General features: G+C 58.0%; 10 protein-coding genes across 10 annotated transcripts; 5 read left to right on the top strand and 5 right to left on the bottom strand.

Annotated features, from left to right (window-relative positions):
- Positions 1-770: 770 nt before the first annotated feature.
- On the top strand, positions 771-1,533 carry SPRG_00257 (hypothetical protein; the record flags this gene model as incomplete). Its single annotated transcript, XM_012338360.1, has 4 exons — positions 771-983; positions 1,039-1,095; positions 1,144-1,255; positions 1,298-1,533. The coding sequence occupies exons 1-4, from the start codon at positions 795-797 to the stop codon at positions 1,531-1,533; spliced, it is 594 nt and encodes a 197-aa protein (XP_012193750.1). The 5' UTR covers positions 771-794.
- An 811-nt stretch (positions 1,534-2,344) lies between these two features.
- On the top strand, positions 2,345-6,131 carry SPRG_00256 (hypothetical protein; the record flags this gene model as incomplete). Its single annotated transcript, XM_012338359.1, has 10 exons — positions 2,345-2,391; positions 2,439-2,680; positions 2,728-2,806; positions 2,849-3,111; positions 3,164-3,297; positions 3,354-3,591; positions 3,632-4,075; positions 4,136-4,353; positions 4,407-4,602; positions 4,660-6,131. The coding sequence occupies 10 exons, from the start codon at positions 2,345-2,347 to the stop codon at positions 6,129-6,131; spliced, it is 3,333 nt and encodes a 1,110-aa protein (XP_012193749.1).
- Positions 6,132-6,549: 418 nt separating this feature from the next.
- On the bottom strand, positions 6,550-9,850 carry SPRG_00255 (hypothetical protein; the record flags this gene model as incomplete). Its single annotated transcript, XM_012338358.1, has 8 exons — positions 6,550-7,923; positions 7,979-8,174; positions 8,224-8,435; positions 8,487-8,932; positions 8,989-9,206; positions 9,254-9,396; positions 9,444-9,761; positions 9,808-9,850. The coding sequence occupies 8 exons, from the start codon at positions 9,848-9,850 to the stop codon at positions 6,593-6,595; spliced, it is 2,907 nt and encodes a 968-aa protein (XP_012193748.1). The 3' UTR covers positions 6,550-6,592.
- A 472-nt stretch (positions 9,851-10,322) lies between these two features.
- On the bottom strand, positions 10,323-11,533 carry SPRG_00254 (hypothetical protein; the record flags this gene model as incomplete). Its single annotated transcript, XM_012338357.1, has 2 exons — positions 10,323-11,210; positions 11,261-11,533. 2 exons carry the CDS (start codon positions 11,531-11,533, stop codon positions 10,323-10,325), a joined length of 1,161 nt encoding a protein of 386 aa, XP_012193747.1.
- Positions 11,534-11,674: 141 nt separating this feature from the next.
- SPRG_00253 (hypothetical protein) lies at positions 11,675-12,972 on the bottom strand. The gene is made up of 2 exons (XM_012338356.1): positions 12,676-12,972; positions 11,675-12,616 (listed from the first exon to the last, which is right to left on the bottom strand). The coding sequence occupies exons 1-2, from the start codon at positions 12,757-12,759 to the stop codon at positions 11,723-11,725; spliced, it is 978 nt and encodes a 325-aa protein (XP_012193746.1). The 5' UTR covers positions 12,760-12,972; the 3' UTR covers positions 11,675-11,722.
- A 349-nt stretch (positions 12,973-13,321) lies between these two features.
- Positions 13,322-13,883, bottom strand: SPRG_00252 (hypothetical protein). Its single transcript, XM_012338355.1, has one exon. The coding sequence runs from the start codon at positions 13,876-13,878 to the stop codon at positions 13,405-13,407; it is 474 nt and encodes a 157-aa protein (XP_012193745.1). The 5' UTR covers positions 13,879-13,883; the 3' UTR covers positions 13,322-13,404.
- Positions 13,884-14,056: 173 nt separating this feature from the next.
- SPRG_00251 (hypothetical protein) lies at positions 14,057-14,692 on the top strand. Its single transcript, XM_012338354.1, has one exon. It carries the CDS (start codon positions 14,125-14,127, stop codon positions 14,611-14,613), a length of 489 nt encoding a protein of 162 aa, XP_012193744.1. The 5' UTR covers positions 14,057-14,124; the 3' UTR covers positions 14,614-14,692.
- A 23-nt stretch (positions 14,693-14,715) lies between these two features.
- On the bottom strand, positions 14,716-15,681 carry SPRG_00250 (hypothetical protein; the record flags this gene model as incomplete). The annotated part of the gene is made up of 1 exon (XM_012338353.1): positions 14,716-15,681. The coding sequence occupies exon 1, from the start codon at positions 15,640-15,642 to the stop codon at positions 14,716-14,718; it is 927 nt and encodes a 308-aa protein (XP_012193743.1). The 5' UTR covers positions 15,643-15,681.
- A 437-nt stretch (positions 15,682-16,118) lies between these two features.
- On the top strand, positions 16,119-17,148 carry SPRG_00249 (hypothetical protein). The gene has a single exon (XM_012338352.1). It carries the CDS (start codon positions 16,148-16,150, stop codon positions 17,072-17,074), a length of 927 nt encoding a protein of 308 aa, XP_012193742.1. The 5' UTR covers positions 16,119-16,147; the 3' UTR covers positions 17,075-17,148.
- Positions 17,149-18,003: 855 nt separating this feature from the next.
- SPRG_00248 (hypothetical protein) lies at positions 18,004-21,514 on the top strand (the record flags this gene model as incomplete). Its single annotated transcript, XM_012338351.1, has 9 exons — positions 18,004-18,091; positions 18,151-18,370; positions 18,427-18,464; positions 18,517-18,659; positions 18,711-18,928; positions 19,003-19,424; positions 19,472-19,689; positions 19,734-19,929; positions 19,980-21,514. 9 exons carry the CDS (start codon positions 18,004-18,006, stop codon positions 21,512-21,514), a joined length of 3,078 nt encoding a protein of 1,025 aa, XP_012193741.1.
- Positions 21,515-22,623: the final 1,109 nt, after the last annotated feature.

The following is a 22,623-nucleotide window of genomic DNA, read 5'->3' as shown; positions in this document are numbered from 1 at the left end:
ACCTCAAGGAGCCAATTAGCGCGTGAATAAAACGGTGACCTGGGTACGCTGGTGCGGTGATGATGGCTAGAGTGGGACAGCGCCTTGAAGTGCGGTCGAATGCCGAATCTCACGATCCAATTCGGTCCAAAGGTCCTAGTTTAAGGTTTACAAACCCAGTTGCCCTTGGCAATCGATTACAAATCCACGTGCGTTTGGTGTCAACCCTCATGGCTCGATCCAGCAATAATGAGTCGGCTCGTTCTCTCTTGCCCGTTGTCATCACAGTGATTACACTGCGCTCGGGCATCTTTCTAGTCTTGCGTGTCGCCATGGGCTGAACACGGAAGAAAGGTCTCTCTTCCATGTAAAAGCGATGTAAGGACAACTTTGCATTCCTGCGACAATCGCAAGCGCGGGAAATTGGCGCCTCGTAAACGTAGAACCCCACCAGGGGACGCCGCCAGTCGACATTTTGCTGCTATGACGCACACGCGATCCCGAGTGATCTTGGCACCAAATACGGCACCTGTCCTCGCACTAGGATTAGGATTTCCACGTGGAAAAGGTTTTTCACCCACCGCACGTTGATGCTCGATATATTTCAGCCAATCAGCATGGCCGATGGCACTGCGATGTCATCGGAGTTTAAACCAATCGGTGACGACCGCAATGCGGTATTTTGGCCAATCGTGTGGCCGAGTGCCGTTTGGCGTGATCGCCTCGTCGCATGCCGTCCAGGACACTTGAACCAATCAAACTCAGGATGGGATTGCATTTCAGCCAATCATATCGTTCTGAGTCGCCGCCCCACCATGCAGCGCCGCCGGACGCGCCTCACGGTCTTCAAGGAGCTCCAAACCGAGTGGGACGTAGCGATCGCCGAGGGTACTGGTCGGCTCACGCAGATCGCCAACGCCCTCCAGAAGGAAACGTACGCGGATGGCGAGTCCTGGGGCGTGCTGGCCGAGGCCACGGGCCTGCACACTGAGCTGCGCCACAAGGTTGGTCTGCCCATAGAGACTTTTTAGACTGTAGCTTGACTGGTCGCCTCTCTAGCTGCAGCGCGAGGCGCATTTTGTCCAGCGCAACCTTACGCAGCTCATCGATCGCTTGGTAGACGCATGTACGCTCCTCGCTTCTGGTGCTTAGCAGCACGGGTAGGCCGAGATGGTGGGGCGCATGCGCCACCTTTGCGCATACGAGGCCATGCCGTCGATCGAACTCGTTCAAGTCGATCCTGATCCGAGCGCGACGCTTTCGCCATTTCAATCTGGTAACCTTGTTCCTGGCGCCATGATACTACTGCAATTTCTAGAAGCCTACATGCGCGAGCTGCTGCACATGTACGAGGCCGAGCTCGTGGCGAAGACGCTCCTCGTCCACGACGTGCTCGACTGCGCCGGCCACAACGCAGCGCTCTTGTACGTCGCCTCGTGGCAGATGCAGCCGTTCGTGTCGAAAGCGCGGGTCGCAGCGATTACAGCGCTCTTGACGCTGGACGCCAACCCAAAGAAGCTCGCGCCGTCCGCGAGCCACAAGCTTGTGCGCTAACACATTGCAAAACCCTTTTGAAAATACGTGGCTTGCCTACCGTACGACAGAGTGGACGGCGTCGCCGGCCTTCGAGTCCATGGCGTCGTTGCATGGATGTGGCACGTTCCGATCCTCGTCCACCCCGCGTCTCTGGCCCGTCCTCCTCTGGCCGCCTCAGGGACAAGAGGTGCCCGTCTAGGCCCGGCGTTTCGCAGGCGGCGCCGACAGCCTCCACGTACTAATGGCTCGTCCGTCCAGAGCACACCCATTCGAGGTAAACACGAGGCCTGCGACTCGCCCGTCGAAGCGTTGCACATCGACCTTGAAGTCCAAGGAGCTTCAACAAGTGCACTTTGGTCGCGTGACACGGCGCTGTCAGGTTTCGGAAACACACTTGCTCTTTGTATGGAAGCGCCAATCGCATACAAGGCGAGCCCCGGGGCACAGCGGCCCGAGTGACTCACAACAACCAGCTCTAGGGCTATGTATGGTAGTGGGTGCGCTCGAGGAGGCTAGACGCACGCAATTTGTCGGAACCGTTGGCACTGCGTTTGCTCGTCGTCGTCGCGCCGCCTGTCTAAGACGAGCGATATGTATCTGAGACCGACGCTCATATGCGCGGTCGCAGTACATGAAACAAGAGGCACGGAAGAGAGTTTTGGTGTGCGGAGCGTTGCGTGCGATTAGCCGCAGGAAAGCATCTGGCCGCCCAGCATCTGTCGACGTAACTCGGTGGTGATTTCCATTTCCGCATTTGAATCGTGGCGTGAACCAAGGTAGAACACGCTCGCCCGATCGATGGCTCATGGCGGCGGCTAGGAGGTGCCTCATGGACAGTCCCTCCAAGTACCACGTGCTGGCGACGCCCGTCGAAGGGTATGTGCGATCGACGAGGACGTGCGTCGTAATAAACGCCGGTGTAGGCGTGGCAGCGAGGACTCGACGTTGCGCAATCGCAACCTTAGCCGCCACGAGAGCAACAACGGCATGCTGCCGCCCATCAGCATTGTCACGCGCGACTCGATGCCGAGCAAGGCGAGCCTCGGCGGGCGCCGCGAGTCGCGCATGAGCCGCGCGAGCCGGTCCGCGCGGGACGACGCGTTCGGAAAGCTCAAGATCAACATGGGCCAAGAACGCGCGGTCGGTGCGAGCAACCGCTTTCGACGTACGACCATGGCATCGATCACCGCTCGTGCTCATGGTTCTCTCTAGCCGATTTCAAGTTCAACCTCGGGCTGGCGCTGCGGACGGCGGTCGGCGTCATGATTGCGTCCATGGTGCTAACGACGGCGTCGACCAACCCCAAGGCCCCAGGCAACGGCCTCAACCTGAGCACGCGCCCTGTCTCGGTGAACGACTCGATCATCGTGGCACCGGCGCCGCTGCATGTCAAGCAGTGGTATTTCTTCCCCGAGTGGTATATCCTCGGCGGTCTCTCATACGTGGCGACGGCGACCATTTTCTCGTGCGGCAAGAACATTGGCTCGACCGTGCGCGAGATCTACCAGCAGATTTCCGGCGTCGGCGTCGCGTTTCTCTACAACCTTGCGATCTTCTCGGTGTTCCAGCCCGAGCTCTTTACGAGCTTGGCCGAAGGTACGACCCCATGCAGACGACCGGGGTCTTACCCTACCCCTAGCCAACAAAGCCGTCGACGATGGCAAGATGACCAAGATCGAGAAGGCGTTCAGTGGCACCCCGTACTACGTGCACCAGAACGACTTTTACACGATCCTGCCGTTCATCATGGTGTTCACGCTCGTCATGCTCATCATCCCTGTGGTATTTTTCCATAATTTTTTCAATGTTGGAAATGCTCAAAAAGATCGTGTTTTCAGGAAAACAACACGAAAAAATTCGCGATCGGCAACAACTTGTATTTCTCGCTGACGCTCGCGAGTCCCAATGACTTTATCGACCCGAGCAAGCTCAAGGGCCTCAACGACCCGTACTACTCGACCTCCAACATCCTCAAGAACCTCGCCGTCTACATGCTTCTCGGCGTCCTTGGCGCGTGCATTGCGCTTTTCGTGCTCTGGGTGCCATACCCGATTTTGTACGCGACGATGACAACTTGTCCATCTTATCAAGGATACTCATGCTGCGACATGTGTAGTGCGATCCGACGGCTCCAAAAAGAACCAATCGGCGGCCGACACGGTCCAGGACCTCCTCAACATGATCGTCGACTCGTACTGCTTCAAGAACAAGGACGTCGACCACATGAACTTTCTCAAACTCAAACTCAAGCGCAAGTTTGACTTGGCGCATGCGAAGAAGGACACCATGACCGCACTCCTCAACGACGTGTGGTGGGAGCAGAGCGTCGGCTTGCATTACGCCCTCGAGTTTCGGACGTCGGTCACCAAGACGTACATTGAGCTCTATGCTTCGCTCATCGACAACCTCCGCGCGATGAACCAAGCGATCCAGCTCGAGCGCTACGAGCGGCTTCACACGTCCTTTATGAAGAAGCTGCAGAAGGACGTGTACATGATCCAGCTCCGGGCAACCGCCGTCCTCAACGAAATTTCCGACAAGATCCACACCAACAACAAGAGTGCGTCCGCTGATTCATCTCGACACGACCACGTCATATGTACTCAACTCGAATCTGTAGAGCTCGAGCTGACGGAGATTCGGGACCTCGAGCGTCAAATGGAGAAGCTGCTTCTCGACTTCCAGAAGACACAAAACAAGATCTACCAGCGCGAGAAGCCGACCGTGACGGACGTCGAGGGCAACATCCCGCTCAACCTCTTCCTCTTCTCATTGCAGTCGTTTTGCACGACGCTCGTCGAGTTTGAAGAGACGTACAACACCAAGGACCACAAGACGGTACATCATTGCGATAGATTGATCGACTAGAGACTCAAGATGGCATGGATTAGGGCTCGCGCATGAAGAAGTTCTTCAAGAACACGGTGCTCTCGTACTTTGACAGCTCCAAGTACACAAAAATCAAGTTTCAGAACGCGCTCAAGATCTGGTTTGCGATTCTCGCCGGCTGCTTCTTCTCGGTCTACGTCTTTGGCTACTCGGCCACGACGGCGTCGACCGTTGCGTACGTCATGGGCAACCGCATCGGTACGACGCTTTCCCTCAACAGAATGACCATACTTAACACGCGTTCCGTTTTCCTAGGCGGCTCGTTCAGTGTCACGGTCAACCGCGTCGGTGGCGTCGTCGCCGGCTCGATCATTCCGTCTGTCTTCCTCTTCTTCATTTGCTCGTACGGCTGCATCGACCACACGCTCGTCGTCTTCCTCACCAACATCATTCTCTTCGTCTGGGTCACGTTCTCCATGTACATCAAGTGGAAGGGCGGGTACGAGGCGTACGCGGGCCTCGTCGCCGCCTACGTGGCCGCCGGCGTCCTCCTCAAGGGCTGCGACTGCTCCAAAGACAGCATCACGCCGATTTCGTCGTATTCGAACCTGTGCCAAATGTCGCTGGGCATCATCCTCTTCATCTTCGTCGAGCTCTGTTTTTGCCCTCAGTCAGCGATCAGTCTCTTGCGCGAGAACGTGCAGAAGCAAATGAAGCTGGTCCAGACCGCGTTCACGACGCTCTTTGAGCAAAATCTGAGCGCAAACGGGTCGATTGACGAAGACAAGATGGACGAGGTGCGCAAGATCGTCACCAAGCAAGTGCCAGCGCTCATCACCGAGCAAGTGTCTCTCTTGCGCGAAGCGTCGTTCGAACCGCTGCTGTGGAAGCCAGCGTTCAGCTACCAAAAGTACGAAGCCGTGCTCGACTGCTGCCAACGCCTCCTCAACAACTCGCTCATCTTGTACAAGCTCGTGTCGTGGTTCCAGTTCCGAAAGGCGCAAAAGGCGGCCGACGGCGAAGTCCTCGAGAAAAAGCTCAAGCTCGACGAGATCATCCGCGCGTCCATCAACACAGAGCACGTCGTGACAAACAAGGAAGCGTGGGCCTTCTCCACCAAGGAGCTCGGCGCTGCGATCCACGACACGTTTGATACGCTGCACTCGCTCTTTGGCGAGGACTTTCGGTACGCCGACGCCGACCAGACCGCGCTCTTCATGCAGATGAAGGAAGCCTTCCGGCTCGCCGACACCGACTGCTCGGGCGAGATTGACGCTGACGAGGTCAAGACGATGCTCGAGCACATCTTCCAGCAGTCGGGCGCGATGAAGATCGACGAGATTGACGACTACGTGGCCGAATTCATGGACATTGTCGACAAGGACAAGAGCGGCAAGGTGTCGTTCGAGGAGTTTATGGAAGCTCTGGAGCACGGCCTCAAGCTCGAAGTCGAGGTCTTCCAACACAAGTCGCGGCCGGTCGCGCTCCCGGCCATCACCGAAGACGACGTGAGCGTCAACGTCGAGAAGCTCGCGCGGCAGCAGTCGTCGCCGGCCAAGATGATGTCGCCGATGACGCGGTCCCACGACATGCTCAACGTCGACTCGTTCTCGCTCGTCGATATTGCCAAGACGATGCGCGCGTCGTACGCCGAGTGGCTCATGGAGAAGCAGCGCTACGAAAAGGTGTCGATGGAAGAGCTCCTCCTCCTCAACTGCCTCATCAGCGGCGTCTCGGGCATCGCGCGCAACCTCGCGCTCCTCGAGGAAATGACGGTCCAGCAGTAGTCGCGACCTAATTGCCACAGGGCGACGACCTGTATTCCACACTGTAATACCATTCAATTGCACAACCCCATTCTTCCGAGATCAGACATGTTGCATGAAACATGAGGGATTTGAGACGAAGGCTGGACAGCAAAGTGGGCTCTTCAAAAAAGAGACAAGAAGACGATGCGTACATGTCTATGCGCGCCATGTCCGTGCACGTCGTATGCAAGCGTGCTTCTGCATTGCTCGCTGACAGCGCAAACCCGTCTAGCAATTCCTGCAGGTAGACATCATATAAATCGATCGACCCGCTCGTCGTTGCCGTCCTCGAATTTGAAGGCCCCTTTGTCTGCACGAGCGAAACCTACCCCTACGTTAAAGACCCAACCCTACTGGAGCCATCAAAGTGAGCGCATGATGGGACGCGCGATCAAGCCTGAGCAACCGTCTATTGAGAATATATAAATATTGGAGTTGGACTACTGGGCCGAGACATCGGCAAGGCGCTGCAGCTCGACGGCGATCCCGCTGACGCACCCCATGAGACCGTTGAGCAAGAGCAGCTCGTCCATCGAAACCATTTCAAACCGCCGGTCTTGCAAGAGCCATGCCGTGTACGCCGTTCGCATACTCTGCGCCGTATCCGTGAGAGCGACGTCGTCGAGGTCGACGAGCTCTTGCGGGTGCAGACTCGGCCGAGACGGACCCCGCAGCACGAGGCCGTCGTCGATTGCATCCATAAACTCTTGGCACGACACCGCGCCGCTCTTGTCCTTGTCCACAAGGGCCATAAACGATCGCACGAGATCGTCGAGCTGCACCGCGTCGTGGCCCCAGAGCGCACGGAGGACGCGCTCGACTTCGGCCACATCAAGGACGCCGTTGCCGTCGACATCGGCGCGCCGGAACGCCTCTTTCATCTGCAAAAAGTGCGCGACCCGATCCGCGTCGGCCAACGCAAAGGCATCGCCGAAGACGGTTTCCAGCGACGCGAACGTATCGTGGATGGCAGCGCCGAGCTCGGTCGTCGAGAACGTCCACGCCATCGTCGGCGGCGCGGACGCGCGCTGCATGACCGTCGACCGCCGGCGCAAGTCGCTGGCGTCCACCGAGAGCCGTCGCTGCACCGAGTGGCGACGGCGCTGGAACCATTTTGCGAGCTTGAACATGACGCGCGTATGGTGCTGGAGTCGCTTCACGCCGTCACAGACGGCCGCAAACTTGGTGATTGGAAACGGAGGGCGCCAAAGCCGTGGCTCGTACTGCGCCTCGGTGAGCAGACCCGGTGTAGCAAGAAGGAGCGATGGCAGCGTTTTCATCACGATCTCTTCGATGGTCACGAGCGTTGGGACGTCCCCATTGGCTGCCACGGTGCCCTCGAAGAGCGTGTGGAAGGCTGTTTGGAGCAGCTGCAATTGCGTCAAGATGTTGCTGCGAAGAAGCGCCGTCGCACTTTGCGGAAAGAGGAGCCATTCGATGAGGATGAAGAAGACGATGCCAAGCGACACTTGGGCCAAATTGGCGTAGGACGAGATGGGCGCAACAATAGTCGCACCGCAGCTGCAGCCGTTGAGGAAGACGCCGCTGGAGACGTACGCCGAGACAAACCCTGCATAGGACCACGCATGGTTTTGGAGGCTAATGTACATGGACATGGTCACCCACACAAACATGACGCTATCGAGCAGAATCGTGGCCGTCGTCGACGAAGTGCACCCGTAGCTGCAAATGAGGAAGAGGCACACGGACGGCACAATGCTGCCGGCGACGGCGCCCCCGACGCGGTTGGCCGTCCGACTGAACGAGCCCCCTACAAGAAAAAACCGATAGCTCGCCACAGACCCCAGCACAAGGCACGTCGGTACCAACGTGACTGCCCCAGAGGTAGGCGAGCGCCGACGCTGCCGTCGGCGAGAACCCAAAGACGTACACGGCAAAGACACTGCCCGACACGACAGCGCAAGCGACCTTGATACCGATCTGGAAGTTCTGCTTGGTGTACTGCGTCGGGTCGAGCATGCGACGGCACCAGCGCTGTAGAAACTTCCACGCACGGAGTCCCTACTCCTCATCGTTGTATCGTCGTCGGTCCGAAGATCGGTGGTGGTACGGTGTTGTGCTGGAGCTGGTTAAACGCGCGTGGAAAGGTGCAGAGCGTCTCGCAGTACGACTCGAGCGCAAAAAGAAAAAGGTAGCACGTCATCGCGTCCTCAATGTCGCTTGACGTGGCGGCCTCGCAGCACTCCACGTGGGCTGCATGCGCCGCTTGCAAGAGCGCCGTCATGGCCGTCCGCACCTCGTCCACCGCGTCCGTCGACAGCACTACGCGTGCATAATGCATACGCAGCATCCAAAGAAATGGATTCATAATACCTCGGGCATTGCCCAGAATGTCGGATGCGATCGCGTCAAGCGCCCGCACGGATTTCGTCTGAACGAGGTAGACGTCCTTAGGCACGTGCGATACGACCAGAGAATGGAAGGTGCCGTGGCGTCCATTTTGCACAGCGTCGCTCATAGCACGGAGGTCGTCGAGGAGATTCGCGTAGAGGCCCAGAAACGGCTTGATAATCGATGTTCGGATCGGGAAGAGAAAGTGCAGGCCGACGCTCTGCTCCCACCACACGTCGTCAAGCAGCGCCTCCATGCGCGCCTGCTTGGCTTCGGCGTCGGCCAATCTTCGACTGACTTCAAAGGCAACGCGGGTCGTGTGCTGGCTTGTCTGGCGCCGAAAGCAGTAGGCGTCAACCATCAAATGCAGAAGCTCGGCGAGGACCGTGGTCGCCGACTGAATCTCGGCGCGCAGTCGGCGGATCGCACTATTTCCAAAGATCAATATCAATACATGGGTGTTGAGACAAAAAGAATGGTGTACAAGATGGGGTAAGGGAGCAGCATCACGACGAGCGCAATGAGGCCGCCAAGGACGCCGAGTAGCAGGTACACGAACAGGTTTCGAAAGATGTTGGACGTGGCGAGCATCGGGTCGTTGTAGGGCTTGAGGTGCGCGTTGTCATTCGGGTTGTTGGGGTTGATGAGCGTCAACGCAAAGTAGATGTTGTTGCCGACTGCAAGCTTCTTGGTGATGGTTTCCTATCATATTCTTCTAAAGGCCACCGATTTAGCATGATAAACTATACCAGTGGCGTCATGACGATCGCAATCGTAAACAGAATGATGCACGGCAGCATGGTGTAAAAATCAGCCGGCGTCACGTAGTAGGGGATGCCGTTAAACGCGTGCTCGATCCGCACGAGCGTGCCGTCAACCAGACTGTTTGCGACTAGCCGAGTGCTCAATAGGACAGATGCAATAGTTCAACGCGCGTACCGTCGTCGGCCGAGTGGTACACGCGCGGCGTAAAGCACGCAAAGACGACAATGTTGAACACAAATGCAATGACCACGCCGAGCGTCTCTTGGAACGTCTCGCGGATCGTCGACCCCACGTTGGTGCCGAGCGAGAAGATCATCGCGATCGCAATGTAGCTCACGCCGCCCAGAATGTACCAGGACGGGAAGAAGTAGTAGAGCTGGGGGTACGCCGCATCGCCATTTGCCGGGCCCGTGTACGCGGTCTGAAAGATCGACGCCACAATGACACCGGCCCCCGCGCGCGCCCCTAGCTCCAAGTTGAACTTGAAGCTCGCTAGACCATTTCTTGGTGATGGCGTGTGCATCGACATGTCGTCTACCTGGCACAGCAATCGACGACGCGGGTCGCTTGCGACCAGTCATCTCGATGCGGACGCCGCTGTGAGCGTCAATGGGCTCTTGGCTCTTGGAGCCACCGTCGCTTCGTGGTGGTTGCTGGAAGAAGCCGCAGAGACGGCGGGCCAACGCCGGTCGCACCTTTGCTCTACACACCACCACGCATGGAATGTGCAGGAGCCACGTGCATAGCACGTACGCAGTTTTCATCGGGCGGCGCTTCCCAACTGATCCTAGCTCGGCCTTTCTCGGCGGTTGTCTGAGTTGAAGTACCACAAATAGACGGTAACTTGCGTGTCATGCGAATCCACCAATGAACGAGCGTTTTACGCCCAGAAAGGACGGTGATTGGCCGACACGCTAGCTGTTGCCACGATGCTCGTTTTGCACGGGCTTGAACACGTTTCGATCTTTCTTTTTCTCTAGTCTAAAATAGCACGATAGGAATCGCCCCAAAACAAAGTGGTAACATCAGTCCACTTCTGGTGGAAACCAAAATTCAGAACGACGACGCGACAACGTCGACCTTGTACTGCACGTCGCGGCTGCGGAAGACGGCGTCGTTGGCATCAAAGCGGATCGTGATCACGCCGTCCGAGGGCGAGGACCACACGCCATCGATGCACCCGGTCGCTTGGTCGAGAAATTGCGCCGGCAGAATCGGTAGCACCGTCGATGTGTCCCGACCTGTAAAGCTGACGCTCACGAGAACCCGCTTGCCGGGGACACCGAGGGTATACTCGAATACGCACCCGGTGGCAATTGAGCGCTCGATTGATTGCGTCGAGCGCGGTGCCAGCGTCATGGAGGCAAGGCCGTCGTCGTCGACGCTGGTGAGCGGCGTCGTCTGCGAATTGGGGATACCGCCGATGCAGCCGCGCCCGTCGCAAGTGCACTGGCCACCAAGGAACGTCGGGAGGTCCGAGAGCTTCAAGTACGTCGAGACGTACGGGCAGTCGCTCAGTTGCTTGCCGCCGGGGCAGATGACCATCTTGGCGATCGTTCGTTCGCTCAGGAGCGGTTTGAGAAGCTTAAAGACCCACGAAAAGATCGCCGGTGTGTTGACAAAGATGGTTCGGCCGAGAAGCTGCGGGTACATTTGCTCCGAGAGCTTGCTGCACTCACCCTGGACGCGCGAGAAGCGTGCGTCGTGGCCCCGGAGCAGCGAAAACCCGCAAAAGTCCAAGATCGTGATGGCCTTGAGCAGCGTCCGCGTCTCGCGCGACTTGGCGTCCAGGTACACCATCGTCGCCTCCCGTGCCAGCATCATGTACTCGACCACATTCTCGTGCGCGACGTTGTTCATGAGTGCCTTGCTGTTGCATAGGCCAATGCGCACGATCACGAGCGGTTCGCCGAGACACGTCAACTTGTGGTCGCCAGCCACCTAGGATCGCCAACCATGATGCGCCAAAGTACTTTCTCAGGTTCGCGCACCAAGTACTTTTCAATCTCGGCATAAAGCGCGGGCTTGGCGCCAGCGTGCAGCGCGGCAATCGTGTCGGCCCGCGCGGCCCGCCACTGAATCGTGAACCGGATCGGGGCTTCGCACGCGGCCGGCGTCTCATTGCTAAGGAGGTACCGCAGCAGCCAGACGTCGTCGTGCACAGGCGTAAGGACGTCGCCTACCAGCGCCTTGAGTGTGTCGAGCTCGCTAGCACGGGCCGCCAAGAGTGCGTCCAAGTCGCCGCCGGACGTGCCATCGGTCATCATCGTCGACGAGAATCCAAAAAATATAGAAGGCTTCGAACTTCGATATCGGATCACGTCATCGTGCAAAGTGGGATCACGACGCAATGAAGCAAGGCGGGAACTCTCAGGCGCTCAGTTCTGGTTGCAGAAACGAAGAAGGGCGAGTGGCATGATTGTGATATAGAACGCATCGACTAATGGTGCGCCTTAGGCATCGTTGGGGTCGTCGACGACCTCGACCTTGTACTGGACTTGACGCCCGCGGAAGACGGCATCGTTGGCATCAAACACGACGGTGACAACGCCGTCCGCCGGCGCAGGCCACACGCCGTCGACGAGCCCACTTGTGTTATCGAGGAATTGCTTTGGAAAGATGTCGATCGCCTTGCCGTCTTCGGTGCTCTTGAACGCGACGCTCACTTCCACGCGCTTCCCGGGCACTCCGAGCGTGTACTCGAAGACGCGTCCTTTCTTGATGGCAATATCAAGCGACTGCACTGAGCGCGCGGCGACCGTCATGGAGGCGAGGCCGTCGTCGTCGACGCTGGTGAGCGGCGTCGTCTGCGAGTTGGGGATGCCGCCGATGCAGCCACCTCCGTCGCAGGTGCACTGGCCACCAAGGAACGTCGGGAGGTCCGAGAGCCTCAAGTATTTGGCAACATACGGGCAGTCGCTCAGCTGCTTGCCGCCGGGGCAGAATACCATCTTGGCGACTGCGCGGGCGCTCATGAGCGGCTTGACGAGGCGAAAGCAAAACGAAAAGATCGCGGGCGTGTTGACAAAGATGGTGCGGCCGAGCACCTGCGGGTACATCTTCTCCGAGAGCTTGCTCGTGTCACCAAGGACTTTGGAGAAGCGCGCGTCGTTGCCCCGGAGCAGCGAGAAGCCGTTAAAGTCCAAGATCGTAATGGCCTTGAGCAGCGTCCGTGTCTCGCGCGACTTGGCGTCCAGGTACACCATCGTGGCTTCGCGCGACAGCATCATGTTCTCGACCACCGCGTCGTACGAGACATTGTCCATGAGCGCGCGTGGGTTGCAGAGGCCAATGCGCACGTAAAAGATCGGCTCGCCCAGCGTCGTGAACTTGTGGTCGCCCACCACCTAGGACGACGGTCCTACCATTACCACCAAGCAAGCACATTCGCATTCGAGAAACGTACTTGGTACTTGCTCACTTCAGCAAAGTACGGCGCCTTCCGCCTTGCTTGACGCGCTCGAGTGCGTCCTTGCGCTCGGCCCGCCATTGGATCGTGAACCGGACTGGTTCCTCGCTCGCGGCCGGGCTGCCGTTGCTAAGGAGGAACCGCAGCAGCCAGACGTCGTCGTGCGCGGGCGTCAGGACGTCCTTGACGAGCGCCTTGAGCTCTGCGATACCAGCCGCGTGCTGCGAGAGAAGTGCGTCCAAGTTGCCGCCCGTGAGACCGTTGTCCACCATGGCAGTTTGCACTTGTCGGAGGCTTTTTCGAAATGCACATCAGCGTGCCCTCGAAGTTTGGTGTTGAACTTCGAGGACTTGGCTTCAAGGTTATTTTGGCTTGCGCGACGCTCGAGAGACCGCCAGCATTTTCAATCTCTGTCATGACATGCATTCCACACGTACGATGCATGTGGCGTCACCGACGCCGGCGAATTGGACGTGGGTTTGCAAGCATGTTTCGGGGTTGATGACCAGCAGGGAAGAGTCCAGCGCGAAGGACCTTCTTGGGGAAGCTCCTCATGTCCGGACACCATCACACGTGCACCACCAAGCAGTTCAAACCAGTCGCGGCGCCTGCATACTCGCACGGTATCTATGCATCTCGCGAGAGCAACAGAGGTTCATGGACGTCAACTCGTGTGCTGTAAACGTACATGGAATGCATTTACGACTGCTACATGTCTCGAAGCAGCTAGTGCGACGGCGGACGGATCATGTCCATGTGCATGATGCCATCGTCGTCGTACGGTTCGGACGTGACCGCAAAGCCGAGCGACTTGTAAAAGGCTTCGAGGTACACTTGAGCGCTAATCTCAATGCCTTTGTCCGGCCATCGCCGCGAGCACTCGGCGATCGCTTCCTGCATGAGCTGCTTCCCAAGACCGCCACCGCGGTGCTTGGGCGACGTGAGAACACGCCCAATCATGGGCAGCTGCTGCGACGCACCCTTTGTGCCAGGGCCGAGGAGGCGGGCGTAGGCCATGACGGCGCCGTCGTCGGTCAGCGCGGCCAAGTGGTAGACGGTCGGGAGCTTGTCGACGTTGTCCGCGTCCAAGTAGGCGCACTTTTGCTCGACGATAAAGACCTCGCAGCGCACGGCCAGCATGTCGTAGAGCTGCGAGGCTGAGAGCTCTGCGAACGGCTTGCAGACCCAGCGGTGCACCATGGCCAATTTGAAAATGACCACGGTCAGAGTATCGCCATTGCTGATTGGCTAAAAATAAAGGACACTCATCGGGCAGGCCAGAGTGCACGTCGGGGGTGTCATCATCCTCCCTGCTGGATCGTCCAGGTGGCGTGGCTGCAGGTGGTGGCTGCAGGTGGCGTGGGTGGCATAGATCCAAGACGAGCGTCGAATGGTGCCGAACGTATTTGTGGTCGAGCGCCCAGCGCTCAATTCGGACTAAACGCCATGACGGCCATCAACTGGGTGTGCAAGCCGTTCGCCAAGCTCTCGGCGACCACGCTCTACGACATTCTTCACGTCCGCTGCGCCGTCTTTGTCGTCGAGCAGCGATGCGCCTACTTGGACGCGGACAACGTCGACAAGGCGCCGACGTGTCTGCACCTCATCGGCACCGCCGAAGACGACCACACGGTCGCAGCATATGCGCGGCTGCTCGGGCCTGGCACGAAGAGCCCGACGCAGGTGCACGCGGTCATTAGCCGCGTCGTGACCGCGCCTGCGCATCGCGGGTCGGGCGTCGGCAAAGCCCTCATGACCAAAGCCATTGAAGCGTGCGACCACTCGTGGCCCAACACTCCAATCCTCCTCAACGCCCAAGCCCGCTTGGCACCGTTCTATTCGTCGCTCGGCTTTGTACAGTCGTCCGAGCTCTACACTGAAGACGGCATCGAGGCCATCGACATGCTTCGCCACCCGCCAACCACATCAGCCTAAGCTCTATCGGCTGTAGTAGACGCTAGCTGACCCACGTCGACCAGTAGAAGGAGAAAATCCCAACACGCATTTTCATCGCACAAAGTTTCTCTACAAGCGACGCTAGGCGTGGCCAAGCACGACTTCGAGGCCGTCGTATGCCATCTCGACGTCGAGGTTGGCGTCGCGTAGCATGTCGGCGTGGATCGTGCTATTGTGCACGTCGTAGTCGAACTCGTGGCTCATGCCCACAAGGTACGTCTTCTTGGGCCGCAAAAGCTTGGCAATCTCAATCGCCTGCGGCAGATTGAGGTGCGCGCCATGCACATCGTGCAAGTAGATGGCGTCAATGACGAGCACGTCAATGGGCGAAGGGTTGGCGAGAAGGTGCGCCCGCGTCGCGTCCGGGAGCTCGTGGAGGTCCGAGAGATACACAAAGCGCGCACCCACGTCTGCGCCAAACTCGAACCCGCTGCAAAGGTACCCTTTTCCGTGCGCAACCGGCAGCGCCGTGAACGTGACGCCCGCTGCGATGAACGAGTCAAGGTCCTCGAAGAGCTTCCAGTCGAGCTTGGCCGTCCAGCGGTACGTGATCGCTTCGGCTTCCGATGGCTTGAGCATAAGGTAGTCAAACTTGGGCCCGACCTCGGCCTTGGTGCGTGCGTGACAGTGCACGTACATGGGCTCGTTCGCGATCTTCTTGTCTTCGCCCGTCTCGGCGCAGCGCGTCGACTGGAACACTTGCAGCTCGCGGAGGTCGTCCATGCCCAAGCACGCGTCGGCGTGGCCATGCGTGAGGACGATCGCATCCAGCGACACAATGTTCTTCGCCGGGAAGACCTTGAGGATGCTGTCGCGGAACGTCTTGCCGCAGTCGATGAGCACGTTCCGGCCGCCGTAGCGCACAAGGAGGCTCGGGTTGTTGCGCCGGTTCTTGGAGCCCGGCACCGCGTGGGCGTGGTGGCACACGGCGCAGTTCTTACCGCTGAGAAGACATTGCATCGACGGGACGCCCGTCGACGTCCCTGTCCCGAGGAAGATGATCTCCATACCTGTGGCTAGCAACTGTAGGTTTGAACGGTCGCGATCGCGTAAAATACGGAACGAGCGCCAAAACTCCATTGTGATTGGCTACGTCGTGCGGAAATATGCGGTCCGACTGCAATCCTTCGTCTATTGTCACCCAACGGTACGGCGCTATGCGGCACTCTTTATGGTACCTTCCTCTTCGAGACCCCGGCATATCAGTACCATGCAGTGCAGGGCACATTGAACCGTAGCCACCAAGGCCGCATGTACTTGTGCGATGCATGATAGTCCAGCTATTCACTTTAAACGGCGTGTTTTTATCCTCGAGGCCAATCGACGCTGAGCTTCGTGGGGACATGCAGAGCACAGGTCGTTTGCATATTATAGACTCGATATTCGTATGTAATTACAATTTACTCGATCGCTGTATGCCAAATGCATATTGCACACTCTATTCTGCGCCTGACATGGACCCGAAATCGGAGCGCGAGCGCAATCAATATTCGTGCGACGATCAAGCAGGTGCATGCTGCGCCGCCTGTCCCGCGCCTTCTCGACCACGCCCGCAACGATGCCAGAGCTCGAGATCGTCGTCCTCGGCAGTGGGCCGTCGTCGTCCGTGCCTGTCGTGCGCTGCCTCGTGACCAACCCGGCGTGCCCCGTGTGCCCCGAAGCGCTCGCGAACCCCGTGTCCAAGAACCGGCGCAACAACCCGAGTCTCCTCGTACGCCTCTTGGGCCAAACCGTGCTCATCGACTGCGGCAAGACGTTCCGGGACAGCCTCCTGCGTGCACACCCGCAGCACAGTCCGTTTGCGATCGACGCTGTCGTCTTGACGCATGGCCACGCCGACGCGTGCTTTGGCCTCGACGACCTTCGCGACGTGCAGCAGATCGACGCCGAGACCAAGGCGCTCAAGCCGCTCGGTATCCACTGCCACCAGCGCACCAAGGACGAGGTCGAGGCCAAGTTTTCATACTTGTTCCAGTCCCAGCATACCGGAGGCCGCTGGACGGCGCAGTTGCAGTGGCAGCTGTTCGAAGACTTTGAGACGTTCGAGGTCGGGCGCGGCGTGCGCATCCAGGCGCTGCCGCTCTGGCACGGCAAGGACTACGTTGCGAGCGGCTTCATCTTCGGCGCCGAAGTCGGGAAGCGCATCGCGTACCTCTCGGATCTGAGCGCGATCAGCGACGACGCCATGGCCGTCTTGCAGGCAGCACCCATCGACGTCCTCTTCATCGACGCGCTCCACCCCGAGCAGTTTCATGGCACGCACATGAATCTGATCCAAGCGCTCGAGACCATCGCGGTGCTCAGGCCCAAGCAGAGCTACCTCACAGGCATGAGTCACCAGTTCAACTACCACAGCCCACCGCCGATGCTCGCCGAGTTTGTTGCTGCCAAGCAGCTCGGCGTCGAGATGGCGTACGACGGCCTTCGGCTCGCGTGGTGAGCGTCCCATCCATCGTAATAATAGAACTTGCGTGGTCAAAGCATACTACGACTACGCCAGTGCTTTCGCACCCACTGTCGTGTTGCCGCACGTGCGCCGTGCCCACGTTTATGCATCGTCAAGCGAACCGCCTACTGGTAGGTAAATGCACACAGAACAGATGGTCCAAAGGGGTTGGCCCCATTGGTTGTCATCCCGTGGATTACCCCAACGGGGTTTGCAGGGTTCAAGGGTACTCTGGCGCATCAAAGCGCCGGGCTCGGGTGGTTGGGAATAAGGAGATGTGTTCAACCAGTCCCTCGGGCACGATGAGGTGACGGAGGCATGTATTAGCATGCAAACGCTGTTCTTTGTGCACGTAGGCTCAGCTCAAGAGGTACGGAGATGCCAAGTGTACATCGCCGCCAACGGATGGTCCCACCCTGCTGTGCCACGGTTGGGCTTCGGCAAGCTCGTCGTGCATGCCGACCAAGCATATCAGGCAACGGCTTGGCCTGGCGCCATTCGCACGTTAGCTGCTAGCAGCTGCAGTCGCATACGCCATGCCCATTCAGATGCCCATCATAGGTCCGCCCCCGCGACAAGCCCTTTCCGATCGAACACGTGGGGTGCGATCTTCGAAAAATACGCCAATCAGAGGCGATGTATCATCTGGTACGCCTGCCATTGGCCACCGCTGTCGAAGTAATTTTTGCTCGAAGTTTGGCAGTTTCCAATTTGCGCTCAAGCCCAAGCAGCACCCCATGTACGAACTGCTCATGGACGGCGACGACGACGACCTCATGCGATGACGTAGGAGCGAACAGACATCACCGACGACGACCTTAAACTATGAAAAGCAGCAGAGCACGTTCAGCTTCCACGCGGGTGATACGCCCAAGGCCAAGCGCCGGATCATCAGCCGGGGCAAGAGCACGATCTCACGCCAGATGAGCCGGCCCGAAGAAGAGGCGCACGGCAAGCTGCGCATCAACATGGGTACGCGGCGCGCGCTTGGCGCCGAAGCCCGGTCACGAGGTATGGCGATTGTATACCGCACGATGATCGAGTTCGGACTGACCGCCTGTCTGGTGTAGCCGAGTTCAAGATGAACCTGCAGCTCGCCGTGCGCACCGCGTGCGGCGTCCTCGTCGCATCCATGCTGCAGACCAAGAACCCGAACGTTGACACAAGCGACGTCCATCCCAAGTACTGGGCGCTCTTTCCCGACTGGTACATCCTCGGTGGCATCAGCTACGTGGCCGTTGCGTGCATCTTTTCCTGTGGCAAGAACATTGGCGCGACCGTCCGCGAGATGTTTCAGCAAGTCGCAGGCGTCGGAATGGCCTTTGTTTCAACTGCATTCTCTTCAGCGTCATGACGCCGCGCGTCTTCAACACCAACGACGAAGGTACGATATCTGTCGTCCCATGCATTCGCCTCGTAAAAACGCTGCTTTCTAGTTGCCTTGGCGATGGCCGATGGCACGCTTCTCCAGATCAACAAGTCGTTCAGCGGCACGCCGTACTACGTCAACAACCACGACTTCTTCACTGTCCTGCCTTTCGTGATGCTCTTCAACGCGATCGTGCTCCTTCTTCCGTTCGTATGTCTATCGAATGCATCCGACACTGCGGCTCACTGCGATGTTATGCAGGAAACCAACACGAAAAAGTTTGCCATGGGCAACAACTTGTACTTTGCGCTGACGATTGTGAGCCCGAACGACTTTAACGACGCGTCGACGCTCAAGCACCTCGGCGACCCGTACTACTCGACCGACTACATCCTCATGAACCTCTTCGTGTACATGTGGCTCGGCGTCCTCGGCGCATTTGTCGCGTTTCTCGTGCTCTGGATTCCGTACCCAATCTTGTAGACCCGAAAATGATATGTAACGGGGATGACTCATGCTGACATGCCTAGTGCGATCCGCGCGCTCCAAAAAGAACGAAATCGGCGGCCGACACGATCCAGGACCTTCTCAATTTGATTGTCGACTCGTACTGCTTCAAGAACAAGGACGTCGACCACATGAACTTTCTCAAACTCAAACTCCAACGCAAGTTTGACTTGGCGGTCGCGAAGAAGGACACCATGTACGCGCTCCTCAACGACGTGTGGTGGGAGCAGAGCGTCGGCTTGCACTACGCGCTCAAGTTTCAAAAGTCCGTCACCAAGCCGTACATCGACTTGTATGCGTCGCTCATCGACAACCTCCGCGCGATGAACCAAGCGATCCACCTCGAGCGCTACGAACGGCTCCACGAGCTCTTTATGAAGAAGCTGCAGCGGCAAGTGTACGTCGTGCAGCTCAAGTCGGCCGCCGCGCTCCACGAGATTTCGGACGAAATCCACCTCGTGCACAAAGGTATGCTATGCTGCATCGATGACCGCGCATTGATCATGCTTGGGTAGACCTGAATTTGACGCAAATCGACGAGCTCGAGCGTCAAATGGAGAGCTTGCTGCAGCTCTTCCAGAAGACGCAGACCAAGATCTACCTGCGCGAGAAGCCGACGGTCGCCGACGTCGAGGGCAACATCCCACTCAACCTCTTTCTCTTTTCGCTCCAGTCGTTTTGCGCCACCATGATGGAGTTTCAGTCCAAACTCAACAAGAAAACACACAACACGGTCGGAAAATATCTCCAACGCCAAATGCTCATGCTGGGCAATAGGGGTCGCGCGTCCGCAACTTTTTGAAAAAGTCCATGGGCGCGTTCGTAGACCCGGCCAAGTACACCAAAGTCAAGTTCATCACTGGCGTCAAGGTCTGGAGCGCGATCCTCGTCGGCTGTTTTCTCTCCGTGTACGTCTTTGCCTACTCGGCGACGACCGCGACCACGATCGCCTACGTCATGGGCAACCACATCGGTATCAATGTGTGCTTGTGTTTTGTTGTACTCATACGCGCTTGCTTTTAGGCGGCTCGTTCAGCGTGACGCTCAACCGTGTCGGCGGCGTCGTCGCCGGCTCCATCATACCGTCCGTGATCCTCTTCTTCATTTGCTCGTACGGCTGCGTGAGCCAAGCGATGGTCATTGGCATCAGCAACTTCTTTCTCTTTGTTTGGGTCACATTCTCGCTGTACATCAAGTGGAAGGGCGGCTTCGAGTCGTACGCGGGGCTGGTCTCGGCGTACGTGGCCGCCGGCATCTTCTTGAAAGGCTGCGCGTGCTCGGGCACGGCGACGATGCCCATGTCGTCGTACTCGAACCTCGCGCAGATGTCGCTGGGCATCATCCTCTTCATCATGGTCGAGCTCTGCTTTTGGCCCCAGTCGGCGATCGGTCTCTTGCGCGAGAACGTGCAGAAGCAAATGAAGCTGGTCCAGACCGCGTTCACAACGCTCTTTGAGCAAAATCTGAGCGCGAACGGGTCGATTGACGACGAGAAGATGCGCGACATCCAGAACGTGGTCGAGACGCAGGCGCCGGCGCTCCTCATCGAGCAGAAAGCGCTCTTGCGCGAAGCCAACTTGGAGCCGCTCTTGTGGCGACCGAAGTTTTCGCAGCAAAAGTACGAGCGCGTTCTCGATGGCTGCCAGCGGCTCCTCAACAACACGCTCATCTTGTACAAGCTCGTGACGTGGTTCCAGTTTCGGAAGGCAAATCCGCACACGGAGCCAGGCCCGCGCCGCCTCAGCATCGAGCCCTCGTCGCTTGTCGCTCGACCGCTCGACCGCAACAGCCTCGCCGAGCTCGAAGACAATGCGACGCCAAAAGAGACGTGGGCCTTCTCCACCAAGGAGCTTGGCGCTGCGATCCACGACACGTTTGATACGCTGCACTCGCTCTTTGGCGAGGACTTTCGGTACGCCGACGCCGACCAGACCGCGCTCTTCATGCAGATGAAGGAAGCCTTCCGGCTCGCCGACACCGACTGCTCGGGCGAGATTGACGCCGACGAGGTCAAGACGATGCTGCAGCACGTGTTTCGGCAGTCAGGAGCGATGAAGATCGACGAAATCGACGAGTACGTGGCCGATTTCATGGACATTGTCGACAAGGACAAGAGCGGCAAGGTGTCGTTCGAGGAGTTTATGGAAGCTCTTGAGAACGGCCTCAAGCTCGAAGTCGAGGTCTTCCAACACCGCGCGCCCGACATGCCGACGCCCGGCTTGCACCGAACCGTGTTGGCGCCGATTACCGAAGCGTCCGTGACCGTGGACGTCATTGACGTGATCCCGGTCTTGTCGCCTGGCGTCGACAACTCGACGGCACCTTTGCCGGTCGAGGAAGCCTTGTGCCGCGCCCACGACATTCTCGACGTCGAGACATTCTCGCTGCTGGAAGCGGCCGCCACGATGCGCCGATCGTACGCAGCGTGGCTCATGGAAAACAACCGGTTCGAAAACGTCTCGATGGAAGAGCTCCTCCTCCTCAACTGCCTCATCAGCGGCGTCTCGGGCATCGCGCGCAACCTCGCGCTCCTCGAGGAAATGACGGTCCAGCAGTAGCGACTCTGCACTGGTTTCGACTAAAAGCAAATTCAATTAAACAGTGTCTGTATCATTCACGATGCAAGAAACAGACAAGTAGGTTTGCTACGCACTTGGCTGTTGTCGAGTGCTGTTGGATCACAATGTCAAGTGGCTGATGTGAGTATGCCATGGTTCGAGCAACACGGGTCTGGCTCACGGCCGCGGACGCTGCTGGTCGATCAAGTAGCTTGACGATGGACCACATAAAAAGAAACTCATGGTGGTAATACACCGCCTGACAAGATCTAGTATCTGACAGAACGGTAGAGCTGCTGCCGGTTGAGACGGTAGAACGTTTGGATCGTTTCTTGAATTGACAATCGGCGCATTGGATTGGCTGACGTTTATCAAGCGCTTTTTAACGCATCTGTTCTTTTCCGCTCGACTTTTTTACGTTGGCGACCTCCAATGGCGACATGAGTTGGTGCGCTCTGCTCCCCGAAAGGTCCTTTATCATCTTGCGAAGTTGATGCGTGTGCGCCAAAACTTGATGTGGCCCTCGCATCCCCTCGAAGCGAGTGCGGCATGCGTCGTGTCGCCTGTTATTGGCCAAAAAGAATTCAAGCGGACCAATCCAATCGCTTGATACCAGCATTTTCGGTGCTTCCTCACATGTCAAGCCATGAACTGTTCCAACTCCACGCACACACTCCAGGCGGCGGTGGGGAAATACTAGTGTATTCATAATGCGCATCGGCCACATTATTGCCTAGCCTAGAAACGTCAGTACGGGATTGGTCTAGATCCTTGTTCTTGTTTCCAATGCGTGGTTGTAGAGTATTGGAATCTGCTGGTGCGCGACTCGGCCATCGATATTCCCCGCACATAACACAGAGAACTTGCTCTCCACTATTGTATTCTTCCCTTCTCCACTCTGCAGCTTGACGATCATAGGTGTCGTGACAGCGAGCGCCAGAGAGTCTCTCGCTGGCGTAGCATGTCGCGGCGACCGCGTGACTGGAACCCGTCACGCCAATCGCCAGTCCCCGACACTGTGTCCGCAAGCAACGGCGACAAAAAGCGCATTGGCAACAGCAGGTTTGAGTTCTGGAAAACGTCCGCCGCCGTCTGGTCCACACAAACGA

This window comes from Saprolegnia parasitica (assembly GCF_000151545.1).
Source record: "Saprolegnia parasitica CBS 223.65 unplaced genomic scaffold supercont2.1, whole genome shotgun sequence".
In the NCBI taxonomy this organism is placed as follows: domain Eukaryota; phylum Oomycota; class Saprolegniomycetes; order Saprolegniales; family Saprolegniaceae; genus Saprolegnia; species Saprolegnia parasitica.
Note: the sequence above shows the minus strand (reverse complement) of the source record. Positions and strands in the feature narration are given on the sequence as shown.